Source organism: Camelina sativa, chromosome 14, assembly GCF_000633955.1.
Source record: "Camelina sativa cultivar DH55 chromosome 14, Cs, whole genome shotgun sequence".
Lineage (NCBI taxonomy): Eukaryota > Viridiplantae > Streptophyta > Magnoliopsida > Brassicales > Brassicaceae > Camelina > Camelina sativa.
In genome coordinates, this window is record NC_025698.1 from 22,214,165 (window position 1) to 22,233,067 (window position 18,903).

At 36.5% G+C, this 18,903-nt stretch overlaps 4 protein-coding genes across 4 annotated transcripts in view; 1 reads left to right on the forward strand and 3 right to left on the reverse strand.

Moving 5' to 3' along the window:
- On the reverse strand, positions 2,476–3,790 carry LOC104742167 (protein app1-like). The gene has a single exon (XM_010463137.1). The coding sequence runs from the start codon at positions 3,676–3,678 to the stop codon at positions 2,905–2,907; it is 774 nt and encodes a 257-aa protein (XP_010461439.1). The 5' UTR covers positions 3,679–3,790; the 3' UTR covers positions 2,476–2,904.
- On the reverse strand, positions 4,725–5,340 carry LOC109125102 (pre-mRNA polyadenylation factor FIP1-like). Its single transcript, XM_019235569.1, has one exon. It carries the CDS (start codon positions 5,226–5,228, stop codon positions 4,725–4,727), a length of 504 nt encoding a protein of 167 aa, XP_019091114.1. The 5' UTR covers positions 5,229–5,340.
- Positions 13,242–15,566, forward strand: LOC104743873 (probable delta-aminolevulinic acid dehydratase 2, chloroplastic). Its single transcript, XM_010464908.2, has 10 exons — positions 13,242–13,478; positions 13,572–13,683; positions 13,837–13,907; positions 14,140–14,208; positions 14,296–14,379; positions 14,465–14,534; positions 14,616–14,671; positions 14,747–14,868; positions 14,950–15,003; positions 15,211–15,566. The coding sequence occupies exons 1-10, from the start codon at positions 13,242–13,244 to the stop codon at positions 15,551–15,553; spliced, it is 1,218 nt and encodes a 405-aa protein (XP_010463210.1). The 3' UTR covers positions 15,554–15,566.
- LOC104742168 (IAA-amino acid hydrolase ILR1-like 6) overlaps positions 17,435–18,903 on the reverse strand; it is a 3,927-nt gene continuing 2,458 nt past the window's right edge. Inside the window, exons 4-5 of the mRNA XM_010463139.2 lie at positions 18,703–18,831; positions 17,435–17,974 (exon numbers count right to left, since the gene is read on the reverse strand). Of these exons, the coding sequence (XP_010461441.1) occupies positions 17,606–17,974; positions 18,703–18,831 (498 nt within the window). The 3' untranslated portion in view covers positions 17,435–17,605. The remainder of the gene's footprint in view (positions 17,975–18,702; positions 18,832–18,903) is intronic.

Genomic DNA, 18,903 nt, shown 5'->3' on the forward strand with positions numbered 1-18,903 from the left:
GCCCTAGTTAGCTAGAGGACAAAACAGAGAGGCGGCGGTCAGCTCGACCATGTGCTCGGTCGATTTCATGGTCGAGTGGTTGGTCCGTCACGTAGCTCAAGTCTTCGATCTGGGATGATATCCGTTCAGTAAAATCGGGATAACTCTTGCACTACACCTCTGATTGCCTTTACACCACCGTCATTAGAACGTTATCTCAATTTCCTACAACTCTCATGAAGGATGCGGAACCTGAATCGCAACGGAAGATCTTCATTTGGATCGATCTTTGAGAATCTCGTTATGAATCCGACTGAGTACTCGACCATGTGCCTGCTCGAGTGCTGTGGTCGAGTTGCCTTGCGAATCCACTTCCTGATACTTTCAGTCTTCTTGTTTAGCTCCAGAAATAACACCAAGTCCTTCCTTACCCTTTTAGAGCTCCATAACACCTAATAATACTCCAAATGCACAAATGTATGCAATGCATGCTTCTAAACATCCTAAGTGTATATTTGGACATAAATGGCTATAAAACCCAAGGAATCATTTCTATATGATGCAAAACATGAACTAAACAAGGCCTTAAATATGGTAAAATATAGTAACATCATACCACAGCTCCAAATTGTAACCAAGTTTAAACGTAACAAGAATATATATGAAATATCAAACAACCCAATCGAGAATCCCATACACAAACGAACAAGGAAGAAAAACGAGAGATAGATACAGAACAAAACCCTAAAATTGAAACTTATTCGGCTAAAGAACCATAAAAAAAAGGAATCAATGATATCAAGAATAAGCAATTGCGAATAACTTTTCTAATTTGGAAGCTGTGATCGAAGACTTGGATCGAATCGAAGAAGAAGACGACGAGGCGAGATCTCTTTCTCGACTGTATTCATCAACTGATCTCGATGAATTCAGTCGCAGGAAGAAGAAGACGACGAGGCGAGAGCTTCTGGAATCCGATCAAAACTTTGATCGTTTTGATTTTTTGTTTCATTGTTTTGATTTTGTCGAAAGAGAGTGAGAAGAAAACGAAAAAAGATTAAAAAAACAAAAAAAAAAACAAAACAAAACTTAACCAATACAAAAATGATACGTATCGGGTCTCTGTGGATCTAAAATGATCGCAGAGATCTGTGTCTCCCAAAAATTGCGATTAAATCTTTTTTTTAATTATATTACCAAACAAGTCAAAGACATCCCAGCAGTATGTGCAATGTGATTGCTCTAATAATCATATAATATTTTGTGATACTTTTTGGAAATTTGGAAAATTTATGCTTTATTTTCTTGGATTAAAATTTTATTTCTTGGTTGGTTCTTGTTATAAACTGATTAAGTATATTTTTAATAATTGGACTTGGATTGTAATTATTTTGTTAGGGGCTTGAAATCATTTTCATTGTTTTGAAAAATATGCATTTGGGCTTTCTTTTCCTAGGAGGGTTGTTGTTGGCTAGTGCTTAATCAGGTATAAGGCCCTCAAAACAATCAAAAATACTTCAAATAATTAACATATCCAACAGTTTTTACTAATATTTTTCAAATTTAAATACTCGTTTGCAAAATATAAACAATTTCAATTTTCTTTCTAACTGTTTTCTGTTTTTTTTGTATATATCCTACTATATTAATTGGGAAGTACAAATATGAAACTAACCTTAAAATATGTAAAAAATTACATTCAATTGCCATTAGAAAAACTTAATTAAAATTAATTAATTAATTAAATAAATATAATTAATTTAAAAACGAAAATTGGGGACACATTAAATAAAATAAATTGTAGAAAAGTAAAAAAAAAAATCTATTAGAATCAAAACTAATTTGTACTTTAAAAAAAAATTAATAGCTAAGATTTTAAAAATCTAATCGAATAAAATCTATATAACTACAAATTTTATCAAAAAAAATTTCCAGCACGGGTTAAATTTTTTATTAAAAATTAGATATAATAAAATATATAACAGTTTTGTTTAACCGCTTAGATTTTAAAAATTAATAAATAAAAAAATAAAAGATATAGATATAGTATCTTATCTATTTAAAGAAAAGTTATATTTTTCTTTTACCCACCGTTCTTTCGGAAATTAAAACTAAGTTGAAATTTGAATATATTTAATGCTTGAAGATGCTTATTACAGACAAAGAAGGGAAGCCACAGAAAAATCATTGTTTTTTAAGAGGTTTTTCAGAACTTTCACTAGCTATATTTAGTTGCTCTTTTTACATGTTAATTATATCTTTTTACTTATTTCACAACTATAGCAAGGATTGCTTTTAATTAACAAAGGTTTAACAATTTTATTCGTTACATGCAAATGTTTTATTGACAGATTTTCAATAAACATTTTTAAATATAAAAATTTTAATATAAACAAACTGAATTTTTAATCACAAACCTTTATAAATAACATAATAACAAAATAAATTATTAAAAAGTTCTTAAAAAAAATTCAGCCCCGCAGGTTAGTATCTAGTATATATATTACTTTTTTGTAGTTATTTGATTAATTTTCAGTTATATTCGCTTAAATTTGGGTAGAAAACTAAACCAAAAATTTACAAAATTTCGGCTTGTTACGGACCTTACGGTTATCTATTCAAATATCCGAACCGAGACAAAACCCATAATATCATTGACAATACCTGAAAATATATAGGGAGGGTCCAAATATATGTTGACAAAAAAAAAAGGTTAGTGAAAATGTTAATTAAATACATTGAAAACCCATAATATCGTTGACGGCACTTGAAAATATTTACTAGTTTATATACTAGATTATTTCTGCTATTGGATTCTTTTTTTAATAGCCACCTTTTACTCAACGTAGAGTAGAACTAAGCAGGAAACTACGGAAATAATACTTGAAAAGCGAAAGTATATATAAAACTATAGGAGGCACTCGCTTAGTATTTGGTGTGCTTGATGTGGCACGAGTATCGAAGAAGAGGAACGAAGAATGGGCTCTTCAACAACATACGAATGTGTCTTTTGCACTTCTTGTCCAATTTCACAACGATGTCACAGCACTCATTGTCCAATAATGCAAAATCTTTGCTTGACCAGCTCGTCGATATTTGTGAAAAGCATTTTTCTGATGTCTTTGATTTATCTGTCCTTAAGCACTTCTCCACTTCAGCAGATTGCAACACAACTTGTGACCGGACTGGGGGTAGAGGAGGCAGTTTCGGGAGTCTAGGAAGGCCCGGGAGGCTAGGGAGGCCCGGGATGTTAGGGAGGCTCGGAATGTTAGGAAGCCTCGGGATGTTTGGTGGTTGTGGGATACTAGGAATCCTCGGGATGTTTGGTGGTTGTGGGATACTAGGAATCCTCGGGATGTTTGGTGGTTGTGGGATACTAGGAATCCTCGGAATGTTTGGTATTTGCGGGATGTTGGGAAGTCCTGGAATCATGGGAATCCCCGGGATGTTAGGAATTCCTGGGATGTTGGGAAACCCCGGTAACAATCCTGGAGGGGACAGGGGTGCGTTAGACTCTGATAAAGAAGAGCTAACCTTCGAGTCTCCAAGGTGGCCAGAGCCTTTGTGATAGTGGCGGCCAGCCACTAGTTTCAACGGCTTACGCCACGGTTCCTTTGGTAAACCAACGGTTGACATCGGGAGAGAGAAGAAGCATAGCAGTGCTACAAGGAGTGTTGTGGTTAAAATGAAGCTCCTCATGACAAGAGCAAAAACAAAAGATTAGTAAGAGTAAATGAATTACTTTGTGCCCTGATACAATTTTGTGAGACAGTACTACTTTATATAGGTGTTTTCACCTATTCTACTTTAATTTTTTCGACAAAGTTATATACCCGATATACGAGCATACCATCATCTATTTAAAACATCTTTTCGCAATTTTTTTCCTAATCACGTCGTTTACATTTCACTAAATATAAGGTCATGGAGTTAATGTGATATATGTTTTTTTTTTTTTTGGCAAACATGTGATATATGTTAAGATGCCAATATGCAAGAACTTTCTTTTTGAAATCGACCGATGTTAAGATATGCAAACATTATTTTAGTCGGGGAAGTTAGGACTTCTCTGCTACATACCGTAAATAAAGAGCTAAGATTGGATGAAAAATAACAAAGGAAATTTCTGTTTATTCATGAGTGATTAAAACAAATGATGTAAAAGGTATGTCATGTGATAAAATAGTGAAGTATGAATATATTAGGTATTAAAAAAACACATGCAAGAAACAACTAACTTATTTACGATTTTCTTATTTCTTATTTTCTTACAAATAAATGACTAATATATGCTTTTACTCTTTAGAGAGCAAATTTTTAGTTAATTGATCTGGTAATATGCGCCTGATCTAATGACCTTCGGACACTAAAGTCTGAAAAGCCGCGCTCCAAAAGAAGTTGGATGGGGTAGCAAAGGGATGAGATGGTTTTGCACTATGCAGGTACTGTTAGACTTAGGATACTTTGTGTTTTTATTTATAATACACATTCTCTCTCGAGAATATTAGAAAAAAAACTACATTATTTTTTTCTATATTGGTGCTTAGTGATGTATATAAAAACCAAGGTAGCTTTACTAGGTTTGATTATCAGTACCAAAATTATATGTTTGCTAGGTTTGATTATCAGTACCAAAATTATATGTTGGTAGGTTTAGATCTTGGGTAGGTTAGATTGATGATTGGAGTATTGCTATGTGATGTTTAAATATAGAATCTTGATAGATCTACTAACTGCTCCGAATACTAATTGAGGAGTATTTGACCCAATATTAATATNACCGATTGCAACACAACTTGTGACCGGACTGGCGGTAGAGGAGGCAGTTCCGGGAGTCTAGGAAGGCCCGGGAGGCTAGGGAGGCCCGGGAGGTTAGGGAGGCTCGGAATGTTAGGAAGCCTCGGGATGTTTGGTGGTTGTGGGATACTAGGAATCCTCGGAATGTTTGGTATTTGCGGGATGTTGGGAAGTCCTGGAATCATGGGAATCCCCGGGATGTTAGGAATTCCTGGGATGTTGGGAAACCCCGGTAACAATCCTGGAGGGGACAGGGGTGCGTTAGACTCTGATAAAGAAGAGCTAACCTTCGAGCCTCCAAGGTGGCCAGAGCCTTTGTGATAGTGGCGGCCAGCCACTAGTTTCAACGGCTTACGCCACGGTTCCTTTGGTAAACCAACGGTTGACATCGGGAGAGAGAAGAAGCATAGCAGTGCTACAAGGAGTGTTGTGGTTAAAATGAAGCTCCTCATGACAAGAGCAAAAACAAAAGATTAGTAAGAGTAAATGAATTACTTTGTGCCCTGATACAATTTTGTGAGACAGTACTACTTTATATAGGTGTTTTCACCTATTCTACTTTAATTTTTTCGACAAAGTTATATACCCGATATACGAGCATACCATCATCTATTTAAAACATCTTTTCGCAATTTTTTTCCTAATCACGTCGTTTACATTTCACTAAATATAAGGTCATGGAGTTAATGTGATATATGTTTTTTTTTTTTTTGGCAAACATGTGATATATGTTAAGATGCCAATATGCAAGAACTTTCTTTTTGAAATCGACCGATGTTAAGATATGCAAACATTATTTTAGTCGGGGAAGTTAGGACTTCTCTGCTACATACCGTAAATAAAGAGCTAAGATTGGATGAAAAATAACAAAGGAAATTTCTGTTTATTCATGAGTGATTAAAACAAATGATGTAAAAGGTATGTCATGTGATAAAATAGTGAAGTATGAATATATTAGGTATTAAAAAAACACATGCAAGAAACAACTAACTTATTTACGATTTTCTTATTTCTTATTTTCTTACAAATAAATGACTAATATATGCTTTTACTCTTTAGAGAGCAAATTTTTAGTTAATTGATCTGGTAATATGCGCCTGATCTAATGACCTTCGGACACTAAAGTCTGAAAAGCCGCGCTCCAAAAGAAGTTGGATGGGGTAGCAAAGGGATGAGATGGTTTTGCACTATGCAGGTACTGTTAGACTTAGGATACTTTGTGTTTTTATTTATAATACACATTCTCTCTCGAGAATATTAGAAAAAAAACTACATTATTTTTTTCTATATTGGTGCTTAGTGATGTATATAAAAACCAAGGTAGCTTTACTAGGTTTGATTATCAGTACCAAAATTATATGTTTGCTAGGTTTGATTATCAGTACCAAAATTATATGTTGGTAGGTTTAGATCTTGGGTAGGTTAGATTGATGATTGGAGTATTGCTATGTGATGTTTAAATATAGAATCTTGATAGATCTACTAACTGCTCCGAATACTAATTGAGGAGTATTTGACCCAATATTAATATTATGTGTTTTTAATTTTTTATGCATGTAAGCGTATTTGATGAAAATACTGAATGAACTATGCGATTTCTTCGTTAGTGTCACGATAGAGGGTTATAGCGGATTGCGAACCTACTGAACTTAATCTTGATACTTGCTGTTTACTTGATTTGTCAAAGGGCATATTCACACTATTTACTGCTCAGCAAAGTTGATTAATTAGCACAACTAAAGTGGGGTAATATTTGTTTTTTTCTCGGCATAAAGAGTTTACAAGATCCATAAACATTTCAAAACAACTGTTTACGCAATGATAGGAAATTATTTACAATTTCGATGAAAAAATGGAGATTAACCATGCTATCTTTAGACATATAAGTTTCACACACTTTTTATTGGCTATTAGCTTATAGCTGAGTTTTCAAAATGCTTTTGATAAGTGATTTTTAAGTGATTCATATTCTAAGTGATTCATGTTTTAGATAAGCTCTTTATCAGTTTCCTTGCATCATTGTTTCATCATTGTTTATTGTAGTTGTTGATGAAAGGTAATAACTTAATGTGTACTCAACCACGATCAAGTGGTGTCGTTGTAACATTTTAGGATCGAATTTTCAGAGACCAAACATTTGCATTATGAAATTATGAAAATTAAATATAGCTAAGACATTTGTCCAAAAAAAAAAAAAAAACTAGCTAAGACAATGGAAAAATTTGTGAATGCAAGTGACTATCAAAAACGGAAAGTAAATAAATTGTTTAAATCAAAAGAGAAACATTGGGCGCAGGGAATCATTAGGTGATATAACCACGAATTTGGGTGATTAGATAGGGATGCATTAGACATCGTTCTAAAACTCAAGTCACAGTTGTAAAGCTAACCTACTCTTGGGGCGTTAATTATCTATGCAATGAATTTACTAGACCCTAAACTCTCGTTTGAATCTATCAAACCAAGCAAGCATTAAAGTTTAAATTGATTTGTTCAAAAGGTGTCTTAACTTCAACTCTCGTTGGCTAAGGATCACCTTGCTCACCTATGTTCTTTTCAAGCAACTCAACAATACTTTGGTGTCCCAATGAATTAAACCTAAGATTAGAAACTAGGTAGCTAGTCTGATTTAAACCTTAAGATCAACAATAGATGAAGACCAAAATAGATCAATATCCCAAATCTGACACACCTACGTTAGAGATGAGAGACATATAGAACAACTCTGTTTCACTGAAATAATATATTTTCTCAATACTTTGCTCAATGAGCTTACAATCGGTTTTATAGGGAAAATACATAGAACAATCTAGAACTTGGTTGATCTTATCCTTGGATACAGCTGTAAAGCTTAGTCAACTTTTGTAGCTTGCAGACTGTCATAACGGTTTTGTAGCCGGAGTGTCTCGTTTGCTATTCTCGTGTTATGTTCTGCAGGTGCAGGTACTAAAGCAACTTTCGTCTTCTTCGGTTGTAGATGAGTCTTTTCTACAGCTGGACCATTTGTCTTATGGGTCGACAATGTCTTCTGGGCCTTGGAATGGTCCATCTTCTCTTTCTCACTAATATTCCCCCATAAACTCTGTGTGGGTGGTACAACGACACCGAGTTTGTATCTGAGCTCCATGAACGGTTTCTTGGGCAGTGATTTTGTAAAGATGTCAGCCAATTGAAGTTTGGAGGGAACATGTCTGGTTTCGATCAACCCCAACGCAACCCTTTCTCGGATGTAATGATAATCAGTGTCAAAATATTTGGACCTGTTGAGGAGTGCGGGATTGGTGCTGAGGTAGACAACAGAAAGATTGTCACACTGCAAGAGAGTGGGATGTGACTGAGAAATCCCTAAGTCACGAAGTAGGAAACACAACCAAGTGACTTCTTGAGCAGTGGCTGTGAGTGATCGGTATTCAGCTTCAGTAGACGAATTGGAAACTGTTGGTTGCCGTTTGGCATACCAAGAGATCAAATTATGACCGAGTAGAGTGCAGCAGCCTGTGGTGGTACGGCGAGTTTGCTTGCAACCGGCGTGATCACTGTCACAATATGTTGACAAAGAGAGACTAGAGTGCTTGCGGATCAGAAGGCCCATAGTGATTGTCCCCTTCACATAGCGGAGGATTCTTTTAAGTAAGCCAAAATCAGAAACGGTAGGTGAATGCATCCGTTGGCAGACGAAGTTGACTGCAAATTGAATATTCGGCCTAGTTATGGTCAGATATTGAAGCTTACCGGCGAGGCTGCAAAAATAAGTTGGTTCTGCAAAGAGTTCGGAGTTGAGATTGTCTAACTGCTGAGGAAGAGGAGTTAGCATCGGGTTGCAATGCGACATAGCTGCTTGATGAAGAATGTCAGTTGCATAAGCGGTTTGGTTAAGAAACATGCCTCCAGAGAATGATTCAATTTCCACACCAAGAAAGTATTTAGGTGATCCAAGGTCCTTCATAGAGAAGCGAGTGTTGAGAGCATCAAGGAGCTCATGAAGTAGAGGTTCATGGCTCCCAGTAAGAAGCATGTCATCAACATAAAGGAGAAGAACTAGAGTTTTACCATTCTTGTGGTATGTGAACAGAGACGGGTCGGATTTACTGCAGGAGAATCCAAAGTCAATGAGAAAATTGCTAAAGGTGTCATACCAAGCTCGGGGAGCCTGTTCCAAACCATAGAGAGCTTTGGTGAGGCGACACACATGTTTTGGTCTTTGAGGGTCAACAAAGCCAGGTGGTTGTGACATGAAAACAGATTCCTGCAATTCTCCATGTAGAAAGGCGTTTGAGACGTCCAACTGCTTGATATGCCAATCTTTTGCGGTTGCAACATCTAACACCATCCGAATAGTAGTGGTGCGTACAACAGGACTGAAAGTCTCGAGATAGTCAAGACCCTCCTCTTGTTCAAATCCCTTGGCCACAAGTCGAGCTTTGAGCTTGTCGACTGTCCCATCGGGTTTGCGTTTGGTTTTAAAAACCCATTTTGAGCTTAGCAGATTCATGTCATCAGTTGGTGGTACTAATGTCCAAGTGTGATGCATGTTGATGGTCCCCATTTCATCAAGGACTGCTAGATTCCACCCATGATGTTGTAAAGCTGCAGCAAGAGTCTTCGGTTCCTCAGTAGTGAGCTTGGAGGCAAGAAGAACATAACGTGTATTGGGCTTATGGATGCCTGCTTTAGCTCTGGTTAGCATAGGGTGAGTATTGTCTAGGAGAGCAGGTTCAGGTGCAACTTCTGCAAGTGGTGCCATTGTATGTTCAGAATCACTAGCATCATCTACGGTTGGTGTGAGTTGGTATGCGTCTTCCTCCGGGAACTCGATAGGTTCCAATATCTCAGCAGTTGCAGGTTCTGGTGGTGTAAGTGCTGCAGCAGAGTCAAGTGGCAGAGTTGTGGGAGAGACAGACAAAGCAGAGGATTGTGATTGGGCCTGTGGTATGGGTGGAGACGGATCAGATTGCCAGGCTTGAAGAAGAGGTGAGCCATACCGGGGAACCAAAATTTTGTATTGGTGTTTGAATGGAAACATATCTTCGTCGAAGACCACATGACGAGAGATAAAAACCTTCCCGGTAGGTGGATGAAGACAGCGGTACCCTTTATATTGAGGCTGATACCCGAGAAATACGCAGAGTAGGGAGCAGGGTTCAGACTTGTTGTTGGCCATAGGTCGAAGGCAAGGAAAGCACGCTGACCCAAACACTCTTAGCATGGAGTAGTTTGGTTTTTGTTTGCTCAAGAGTTCAGATGGACTATGGTTGTTGGTGGACTGTGTAGGAAGAAGATTTGCGATGAAGTTAACAGTAGAGAATGCGTCAACCCAAAAGTGAAGTGGTAAATGACTGTGGAACAACATAGAGAGGCCGAGTTCAACAAGGTGACGATGTTTTCTTTCAGCGGTACCGTTCTGTTGAGGGATGTAAGGACATGAGATTCTATGTAGAATGCCACAATTAGAGAGATGTTGTTTGAATCGGTGACTTGTGAATTCTCCACCACCATCACTCTGAAATTCTTTAATCTTGGTACTGAATCAATTTTCCACAAGTTTTTGAAAAACGATGAACACGTTATAAAACTCAGATTTTGTGCGTAGACGGTAGAACCAAGAGAATTTGGAGAAACCATCCACAAATACTGCATAATACTTAAAACCTTGGTTTGATAGAACTGGTGAAGGTCCACATAGGTCACAATGGATTCGACCTAAGGGTTCCAACACACAAGACGAAGAAGCTAAAAATTGTAATCTACTGCTTTTCCCATCTGGCAAGGCTCACAAATAAGGGAAGTTCTGCTTATTGACATCAATTTCCTTGCTGTTCTTGAGAAGTTGAAGAATTTGAGAGTTCGAGTGTCCTAACCGGTGATGCCATGTATCTCCAGAAGCCGCACAATGTCTGTTGGAATAGAAGGCTGCAAACTCTTGCTTCTTCAACACATAGAGACCCTTACATCTAGGCCCCTTGGCCACCACTTTCTGAGTTTGTATATCAATCACACACACATGATTAGAGTCAAAGTAAACACCACAGGGATAGTCATCACATAACCTCGAGACAGAGAGAAGAGATTTCTGAATTTCAGGACATACTAGGACATCATTCAGAGGAATAGTACCTGAAGCAGAAGAGATAGTGGCGGAACCAACGTGTGTTATGGGTAGAAAGGTACCGTCTCCTACTTGAATAGTGTCATTACCAGAGTAGGTAGCCACGGTGTGAAGGTTAGAGTCATTGGGAGTGACATGAGCCGTTGCTCCAGAGTCAGCATGCCAATCTTGACCAGAAGAGACATGGAGAGTGGAGAAGGCATGGTTGATGTCACCGCCTTGATAGTTGTTGTCAAAGCGGTTATAGCACTTCACAGCCGTGTGTCCAATGCGTCCACATATCTGACAGATAGGTCACTCACCAGAGTTGGAAGATGTTGACTGGTGTTGAGAGAAGCCTCTGCCACGAGAAGAGAATCCACCGCCGCGTCCTCTGTTTTGACCGCGACCTCGACCACGGTGGCCACCATGATAGTTGGTGTCAAAGTCTGTACGCTGAACTTGGAACGCCAAGTGGGGAGTGACAGCGTCAGTATCGTCGTAGGAGCGGAGTCGTGAATCAAAGCTTTCTACTTCGGTGACAACATCATTGAAGGAAGGAGGAGAAAGCTTGCTCAGAGAGCTTTGTATCACAGTAGTAATGGGGTCATACTCTCGCCCCAAACCATTCAGAAAACCAAAGATCTTCATGCTCTCATCGATAGGTTTCCCGATGGAGCTCAGAGAATCACAAATAGTGATGAAGTCACGACAGTAGACAGAGAGGGATTTGTCTCTCTTAGAGAGGAGTTGAAGTGAGCAACGAAGAGAGAACTCACGAGCAATACTACTCTTATTAAAGTTCTCAGCTAGTGAGAGGCAGATTTCAGGAGAGGTTGTGAGGTTGTGAACATACCCGAGAACCTCCTCAGTTAAGGTGTCGAACAGCCACGAGCGTATGAGTTGATCTGTGCAGAACCAGGACTCATAAACAGGGTTGGGAGCTTCAGTGGTTGTATCACCGTTGACGACAGACTTGGTGCGTGATGGAGCGGTAACAGCTCCATTGACGAAGCCGATAAGCCTCTGACAAGATAGGAGTGACTCAAATTGAGTTTTCCATAGCAAGTAGTTGCTGTTGTTGAGCTTAATGGTGACAGAACTTGATACATGGACATTTTCTGGGAAAGGGTAGGTCGTTGCCATTGAAGCACTTGTTAAGGTTTATAATGGCTTTGATACTATGAGAGAAATATAGAACAACTCTGTTTCACTGAAATAATATATTTTCTCAATACTTTGCTCAATGAGCTTACAATCGGTTTTATAGGGAAAATACATAGAACAATCTAGAACTTGGTTGATCTTATTCTTGGATACAGCTGTAAAGCTTAGTCAACTTCTGTAGCTTGCAGACTGTCACAACGGTTTTGTAGCCGGAGTGTCTCGTTTGCTATTCTCGTTTATGTTCTGCAGGTGCAGGTACTAAAGCAACTTTCGTCTTCTTCTGTTGCAGGTGAGTCTTTTCTACAGCTGAACCATTTGTCTTATGGGTCGACAATGTCTTCTGGGCCTTGAAATGGTCCATCTTCTCTTTCTCACTAATAAGAGAATCATAAACCCTTTTTTAAAACCTGAAACCCAATTTAGAAATTATTCAAACATAGAGAACAAAAACAGCAAATGAAAGATGAATAATACATAATTAAACTGTAAAAAAAAATATTAGAAAAGTTCAGAATTCTTCTCAGTAGGAATAAATCTCTCCAAGCTCAGAGTGTCCGTTAAAAACTGCCCTATATACACCTACGATGCCATTGTGTTTTGATGTGAAAAGTAATGGATGTAAAAGTGTGTGTGTACACTCACATAGTCACATGCAGTCCCCGTAACAAAATTGTAAAACACGATCACTTTACTCTCTCTATATAAAATAAGATTTTCTAATTATTTAGATTTAAACTACATTTTTTTTTTTTTTGGAATTTCTCGCTATTTAAAACGTCTAAAATAAAGTAAACTACAAGATTTGACGGAGGTGATCGGTATTTGTTCTACTTACGATATCATATATGATTCATATCACATTTTGTCAACTACAAGATTTGTTGACACTTGACACCTGCAGATACCAGGTTTCGTAGATCACTTATACACCAAAAGAAAAATATATTTATCGGATCACCTAAGATATGCATATACGATTTTTTCACAATGAAATTTGAATATGATAATTTATCATGTTACATGTATGGTTCTGCACGTTAATTTAATCGAGATTTGCGAACCTATAAATAAAAGTTATTTTAACATTTTTAATTTTCTCTCTCTCACTGGGATAAAAAAAAAGTACTATAAAACAAGAGGTCTCACTCTCTGAGTTTTACATATTGGTTTCATTTACAAGTTTTTAATTATTCCCCGATTTCAGCATATTTGCATGGCGTCATCCATGTTTAGATCTCCTTGCCAGATTCCGGGGATGAAAGGGTTTGAGAAGAAGAGCTACGTTAGACGTAAAGCAACGTCGTGTAACATCAGAACTAATCCTTTTCGAAGCACAGAAGTTGCTTGTCAATTGCAAAAGATCGACTCCACTTTGATTTGGCCGGTACATGCTCCCGAGGCGCCTCCAGTTCCAAGTAAACCACCCGCACGTGTGATTGATCAGCCGCTTGTAAGTAAACTTACGCTTAGAAAACATCTATTTTTTTTTTGGGTTTAAACTTCATTTTTATATATCCAATCTAATGTGAATTAAGTGTCTCAGCTGCTAAGCCGACGTGCACGTCGTAACCGCAAGTGCCCTACCCAGAGAGCTGCGTTTCAAGAGAATCATATCTCTCCTGCCAATTTCATTTACCCTCTCTTCATTCACGAAGGTACGTTAGTTGGAGGTTTGACATAGGATTAACCCCGTTATATATGAAAAATGACAATAGGTTTTTTCTTATTTTTTGTTTTATTTTGCATTCATCCAATGTGTTTCTGTTCTTTTCTTACATGACTGACACATGGGACCGTTAACGTTGTAGGTGAGGTAGACATTCCGATAAGAACGATGCCTGGACGTTACATGCTTGGGAGACATGGCCTCATCGAAGAGGTGAGTGTTGTTGTATCTTTATGAAAACTTAGGGATGAGAAATTTGTTGTCTTGTCTTCTTGTTGTACTTGTAAGTAATTAATCTTGTTTAATTTACGGTTTTGTTCTAAAAAGGACCTAAAATGAAAACTTATAGTTATATAGTATTGATTTCAAAAAAGCCTTCACTGTAAAAGAATGACATATTTTTCCTGGCTAAATCACTCTTGTGTGTGTTTTGAGCGGAGAACAGGTAGCAAGCGCCCGAGATGTTGGTGTAAATAGTATAATGTTGTATCCTAAAGTTCCTGAGGCGTTAAAGGTTTTCATCATTTCCTACTTAAAAGTATTATGAACTCATATATAATGAAGTTTCCATACAGCAATAATGATGAACTTTTTTGTTTAGTCTCCAACAGGGGAAGAGGCGTTCAACGACAACGGTCTAGTTCCTAGAACAGTTCGTCTTCTCAAGGACAGATTCCCTGATCTCGTAAGATTCAATATATGTCCTCTTTGCTCACTAGCTCGAAGTGGTCTCAAATATGATAACGACACTTTCTTTATAATTTCACAAGGTTATCTACACTGATGTCAATTTTGATGAGTATTCATCAAGTGGGCATGGCGGGATCGTACGTGAAGACGGTAAGAAATGTAATTTGTATAGCTTTGTAAAGAAAACAAGTCACACTATCAATTTTCAAACTAACCATGTATGTTGTATAGGCGTGATACTGAATGATGAAACAATTCACCAATTGCGCAAGCAAGCAGTTTCTCAGGTAAGTATAAACAAATCCTTCCTGAATCAAAGAAAAAAAAACGTTTAAAATTCTAACTAAAACGGATGCGCGCAGGCACGAGCTGGAGCAGATGTTGTTTGTACGAGTGAGATGTTGGATGGTCGGGTAGGCGCGGTTCGTGCAGCTCTAGATGCTGAGGGCTTTCAGCATGTTTCCATCATGTCTTACTCTGTCAAGTAAACTATACTTACTATCTCATCATTTTGCTTTATTTTCTATTATGTCGAACCTACTAATTGTAACCACTCCACCAACAGGTATACAAGTTCATTATATGGCCGTTTTCGCAAAGTGGAATTAGACAAGAAAACGTAAGACAACCTCAGTGATCTTGATTGTTTTTTTCTTTACATTTGTGCTTACTTTTGCATTTACGTATTATGATTGTTTTTTTGCATGAAACCAACATAATTACAGTAAGTGTAATTATTAATTATGTGTACATATGCATTTATAAGGTTTCTAAGCTTGCACCTTCTAATAAACTTGGTGTTGTTAAATGGTTGGTAAATAAAAAGTTATCAGATAAACCCCGCAAATTCAAGAGAGGCATTGTTCGAAGCCCGAGAAGACGAAGCTGAAGGAGCTGATATCCTTATGGTGAAGCCAGCACTCTCATCTCTTGATATCATACGTTTGTTGAAGGACCAAACTCTGTTGCCCATTGGAGCTTGCCAAGTCTCTGGTGAGTACTCCATGATCAAAGCTGCTGGACATCTCAAGATGATCGATGAGGAAAAAGTTATGATGGAGTCACTGATTTGCATGCGCAGAGCTGGTGCCGATCTCATTCTTACATACTTTGCTCTTCAAGCTGCTACAATATTATGCGGCGAGAATAGAAAATTTGTTTTCAAATAGTCATTGGTTTTTATATTTCTTGCGTTTGGGTTCATTTCATGTTTAAAATTCATAAAACTTTATTTCAAATAAATTCATAAAATTTATATTTTTGTATGGATGTGCAAAATTTATTCAACAAAAAAGAAGGTTTACATCATGTGCAACTTAATTTGAGAAAAAAAAAAGAAAATCCAAAAACAATAATAATATTGAAATAAATTAAGTTACACCAAAAAAAAAAAATGATCCGGAGTGGGTTATATAAAACACATATTGTGTATGCACTCATTCAATCTCATGTATAACCGATTATGAGATGCTAGCCAGGCAAGAAATGAGTATTTGGAGTGACATGAGAGAACCAAACCCACTGTAACAAGTGTTATTGTCCCAAACTTGTTGAACATGGTGCCATGTCTCTTTAGTCGATAATTTTTTTTTGAATTTACTTTCCTTACAGCCATAACATTTATAATTTGAACCAAAACTAACCGTTATATTTGCTCTCGTAGAGAAAATGATAACAACGAACAAAATTTAACTTACATACGAAAATGTTTTACACATACAAGTAAATGTCGAAATTGGTTCGTGTGAAAATCTAGATTTCTTTCACAATTCTATTTTGTCCATTCATCTATATTTCTCTTTTATTTGATTCCACGAGGACCCATATACATCCCAATGCCAACCATTTCAAATAAAATCAATTCCTCGTCTTTACGTAAAGCTGGCAACATTTGTATCCTAGTGAATTTCTGTTTTTTCTTTCTTGTATTTTTTAATTGTCTTTTGTAAATTTATTTTCTTCTGTAAAATATTAATATATCAACCATTTCAACCCCTTAAACGAATCTTCACTCGACGCTACTTACTATGGATTGTCTCACTTGCAAGCTAAGTGTTAAAATATGGAAATTGAATTGCAAAGATCAATATTAGATCAGTACTTAAAGATACTAAAAGTGATACTGTATTATAGTTAACTAATCCTTACAAAGTACCCAAATTTTTTGGAAATCTTCCTCGTCTGTATGTTTTCGAATTCCGTGATTTTCTTCTTGAACTTTGGGTATTGTCAACCTTGCAGTTAACTTTAGTTGACGTTACTGTTCTTTGTTTCACTTGCAAGCAAAGAATCAAATATGAATCCTCTGTTGTGAATAAATATTAAACAATCACAGTGAGTTTAATTTACAAATTTCATAGCAAAATACTCTTTAAATTCCCATGATAATAAAATCAAGGCGAAATTACACTATAAAGATTACAATATTTTGTANTTGCTCTTCAAGCTGCTACAATATTATGCGGCGAGAATAGAAAATTTGTTTTCAAATAGTCATTGGTTTTTATATTTCTTGCGTTTGGGTTCATTTCATGTTTAAAATTCATAAAACTTTATTTCAAATAAATTCATAAAATTTATATTTTTGTATGGATGTGCAAAATTTATTCAACAAAAAAGAAGGTTTACATCATGTGCAACTTAATTTGAGAAAAAAAAAAGAAAATCCAAAAACAATAATAATATTGAAATAAATTAAGTTACACCAAAAAAAAAAAATGATCCGGAGTGGGTTATATAAAACACATATTGTGTATGCACTCATTCAATCTCATGTATAACCGATTATGAGATGCTAGCCAGGCAAGAAATGAGTATTTGGAGTGACATGAGAGAACCAAACCCACTGTAACAAGTGTTATTGTCCCAAACTTGTTGAACATGGTGCCATGTCTCTTTAGTCGATAATTTTTTTTTGAATTTACTTTCCTTACAGCCATAACATTTATAATTTGAACCAAAACTAACCGTTATATTTGCTCTCGTAGAGAAAATGATAACAACGAACAAAATTTAACTTACATACGAAAATGTTTTANCTGCTAAAAAAAAAAAAAAAAACCATACTGCTATATAGATCATATGCGGTTTACACAATTAAAAGACAAAAATAAAACTACTCTTCACAAACATTTCCAAGCAAAGAGAGATTAATATAATTTTCGTAACACCTAAAATATAACCACCCTAAAAAACAAATGCCCGGGAGATTGTTTTTGTTCTTATAAATGTTTATCATTTAAGTATCTCTCAGCCACAGCGGCATGAACCGCGGCTCCAACCGGTAAACTATCTTCATCGATCATGAAATGTGGTGAATGGCCAATGTGGACTGATCCAAGTTCTTCATTTCTTATGCCAATGAAGTAGAATGCGGCCGGGATGATCTCGGAGTAGAAGGCAAAATCTTCAGCTCCCATCATCTGTGGAGCCAGCGTAAAGTGACTTTCTCCGAGCAAATCGACGGTGACTTTCTTTAAGTGATTGTATGCTGCGTCGTTGTTTGTGGTTGGTGGGTAGATGGCATTCTGCTTCTCAAAGAAGTTCACTGTTGCTGTGCAACCGAAAACCCCGACTTGATCCACGAGTACCTGCCGATACAAATTAAATGAAGCATATTTTTAGTTTGGTTATGCTATACCGGTAGAGCTAAAGGCTAGTAATACATATGTAACATATCTATTTTGGTCCATTGTGTGTCATGTGGAATAGTTACGACCTATACTCGTTAATAGACGATTTGGACCGGATGAGACCAAGCACCATAACCCAACGAGACATATTTGTTATGTACTATGGATATTTGGACAATTTGGTACCGAATTAAAGATATATAGGAGTAGAAAATGTTGTTTACAATTTTTTTCTGTTTTAGTTTCATAAGCCTTATTGAAAGTAAACACTATTTATAATTCAGTTAGTTTGTAATTATCAAAAATAATAAATTTAAAAGTATAATTATAGAAAAAAATAAACTAACAAATGTTTAGAATATATATATTTTTTTACATTTATTTGTGTATAACGTCCCAATTATAATCAAATTTGGCTTATTCAGTTTTGCTGTTGTTTTTGTGTCTTATAGTTCTTTAAAGAAAAAACAAGAAAACCAATTGAGTAAACACATTTTTAATCGATTGAATTCAATTCTGTTTGGGTTGGTCAAATTGGTTTTGTATGCCACTTTGAATATTACTTATTGGTCTAAATTTTGTTGGGCCCTGTTTCTGGACTTTTTGAATTATTAGGTCTACGTAGTACGAACATATATAGCAAAGAAACCGAAAGCTTAGTCCAAGTGGGTTATTATGGAACGCACCTCTTGAATACGCTTCATAAGGTAGTAGAAGCTTGAGTTAGAAAAAGCTCTGTAAGTACCACCGAGGACCACTGTGTCTGGCAGCACATCGAGACTATGACCGCCATCAAATGAAGTTACCGACACAACCTACATTTCAAGAAAATGCGAATCAGAAATTAGCTTTTAATTTATGAATATCTTGTTTTTTTTTTTTTTTTT

Excerpts from the sequence above, each read along its gene's own strand:
- LOC104743873 (XM_010464908.2), top strand. The coding sequence starts at position 13,242 with ATGGCGTCATCCATGTTTAGATCTCCTTGCCAGATTCCGGGGATGAAA. Across the intron at positions 13,684-13,836 it reads CCCTCTCTTCATTCACGAAG|GTGAGGTAGACATTCCGATA; the intron begins GTACGTTAGTTG and ends TTAACGTTGTAG. Across the intron at positions 14,869-14,949 it reads ATCATGTCTTACTCTGTCAA|GTATACAAGTTCATTATATG; the intron begins GTAAACTATACT and ends CTCCACCAACAG.
- LOC104742167 (XM_010463137.1), bottom strand. The coding sequence starts at position 3,678 with ATGAGGAGCTTCATTTTAACCACAACACTCCTTGTAGCACTGCTATGC.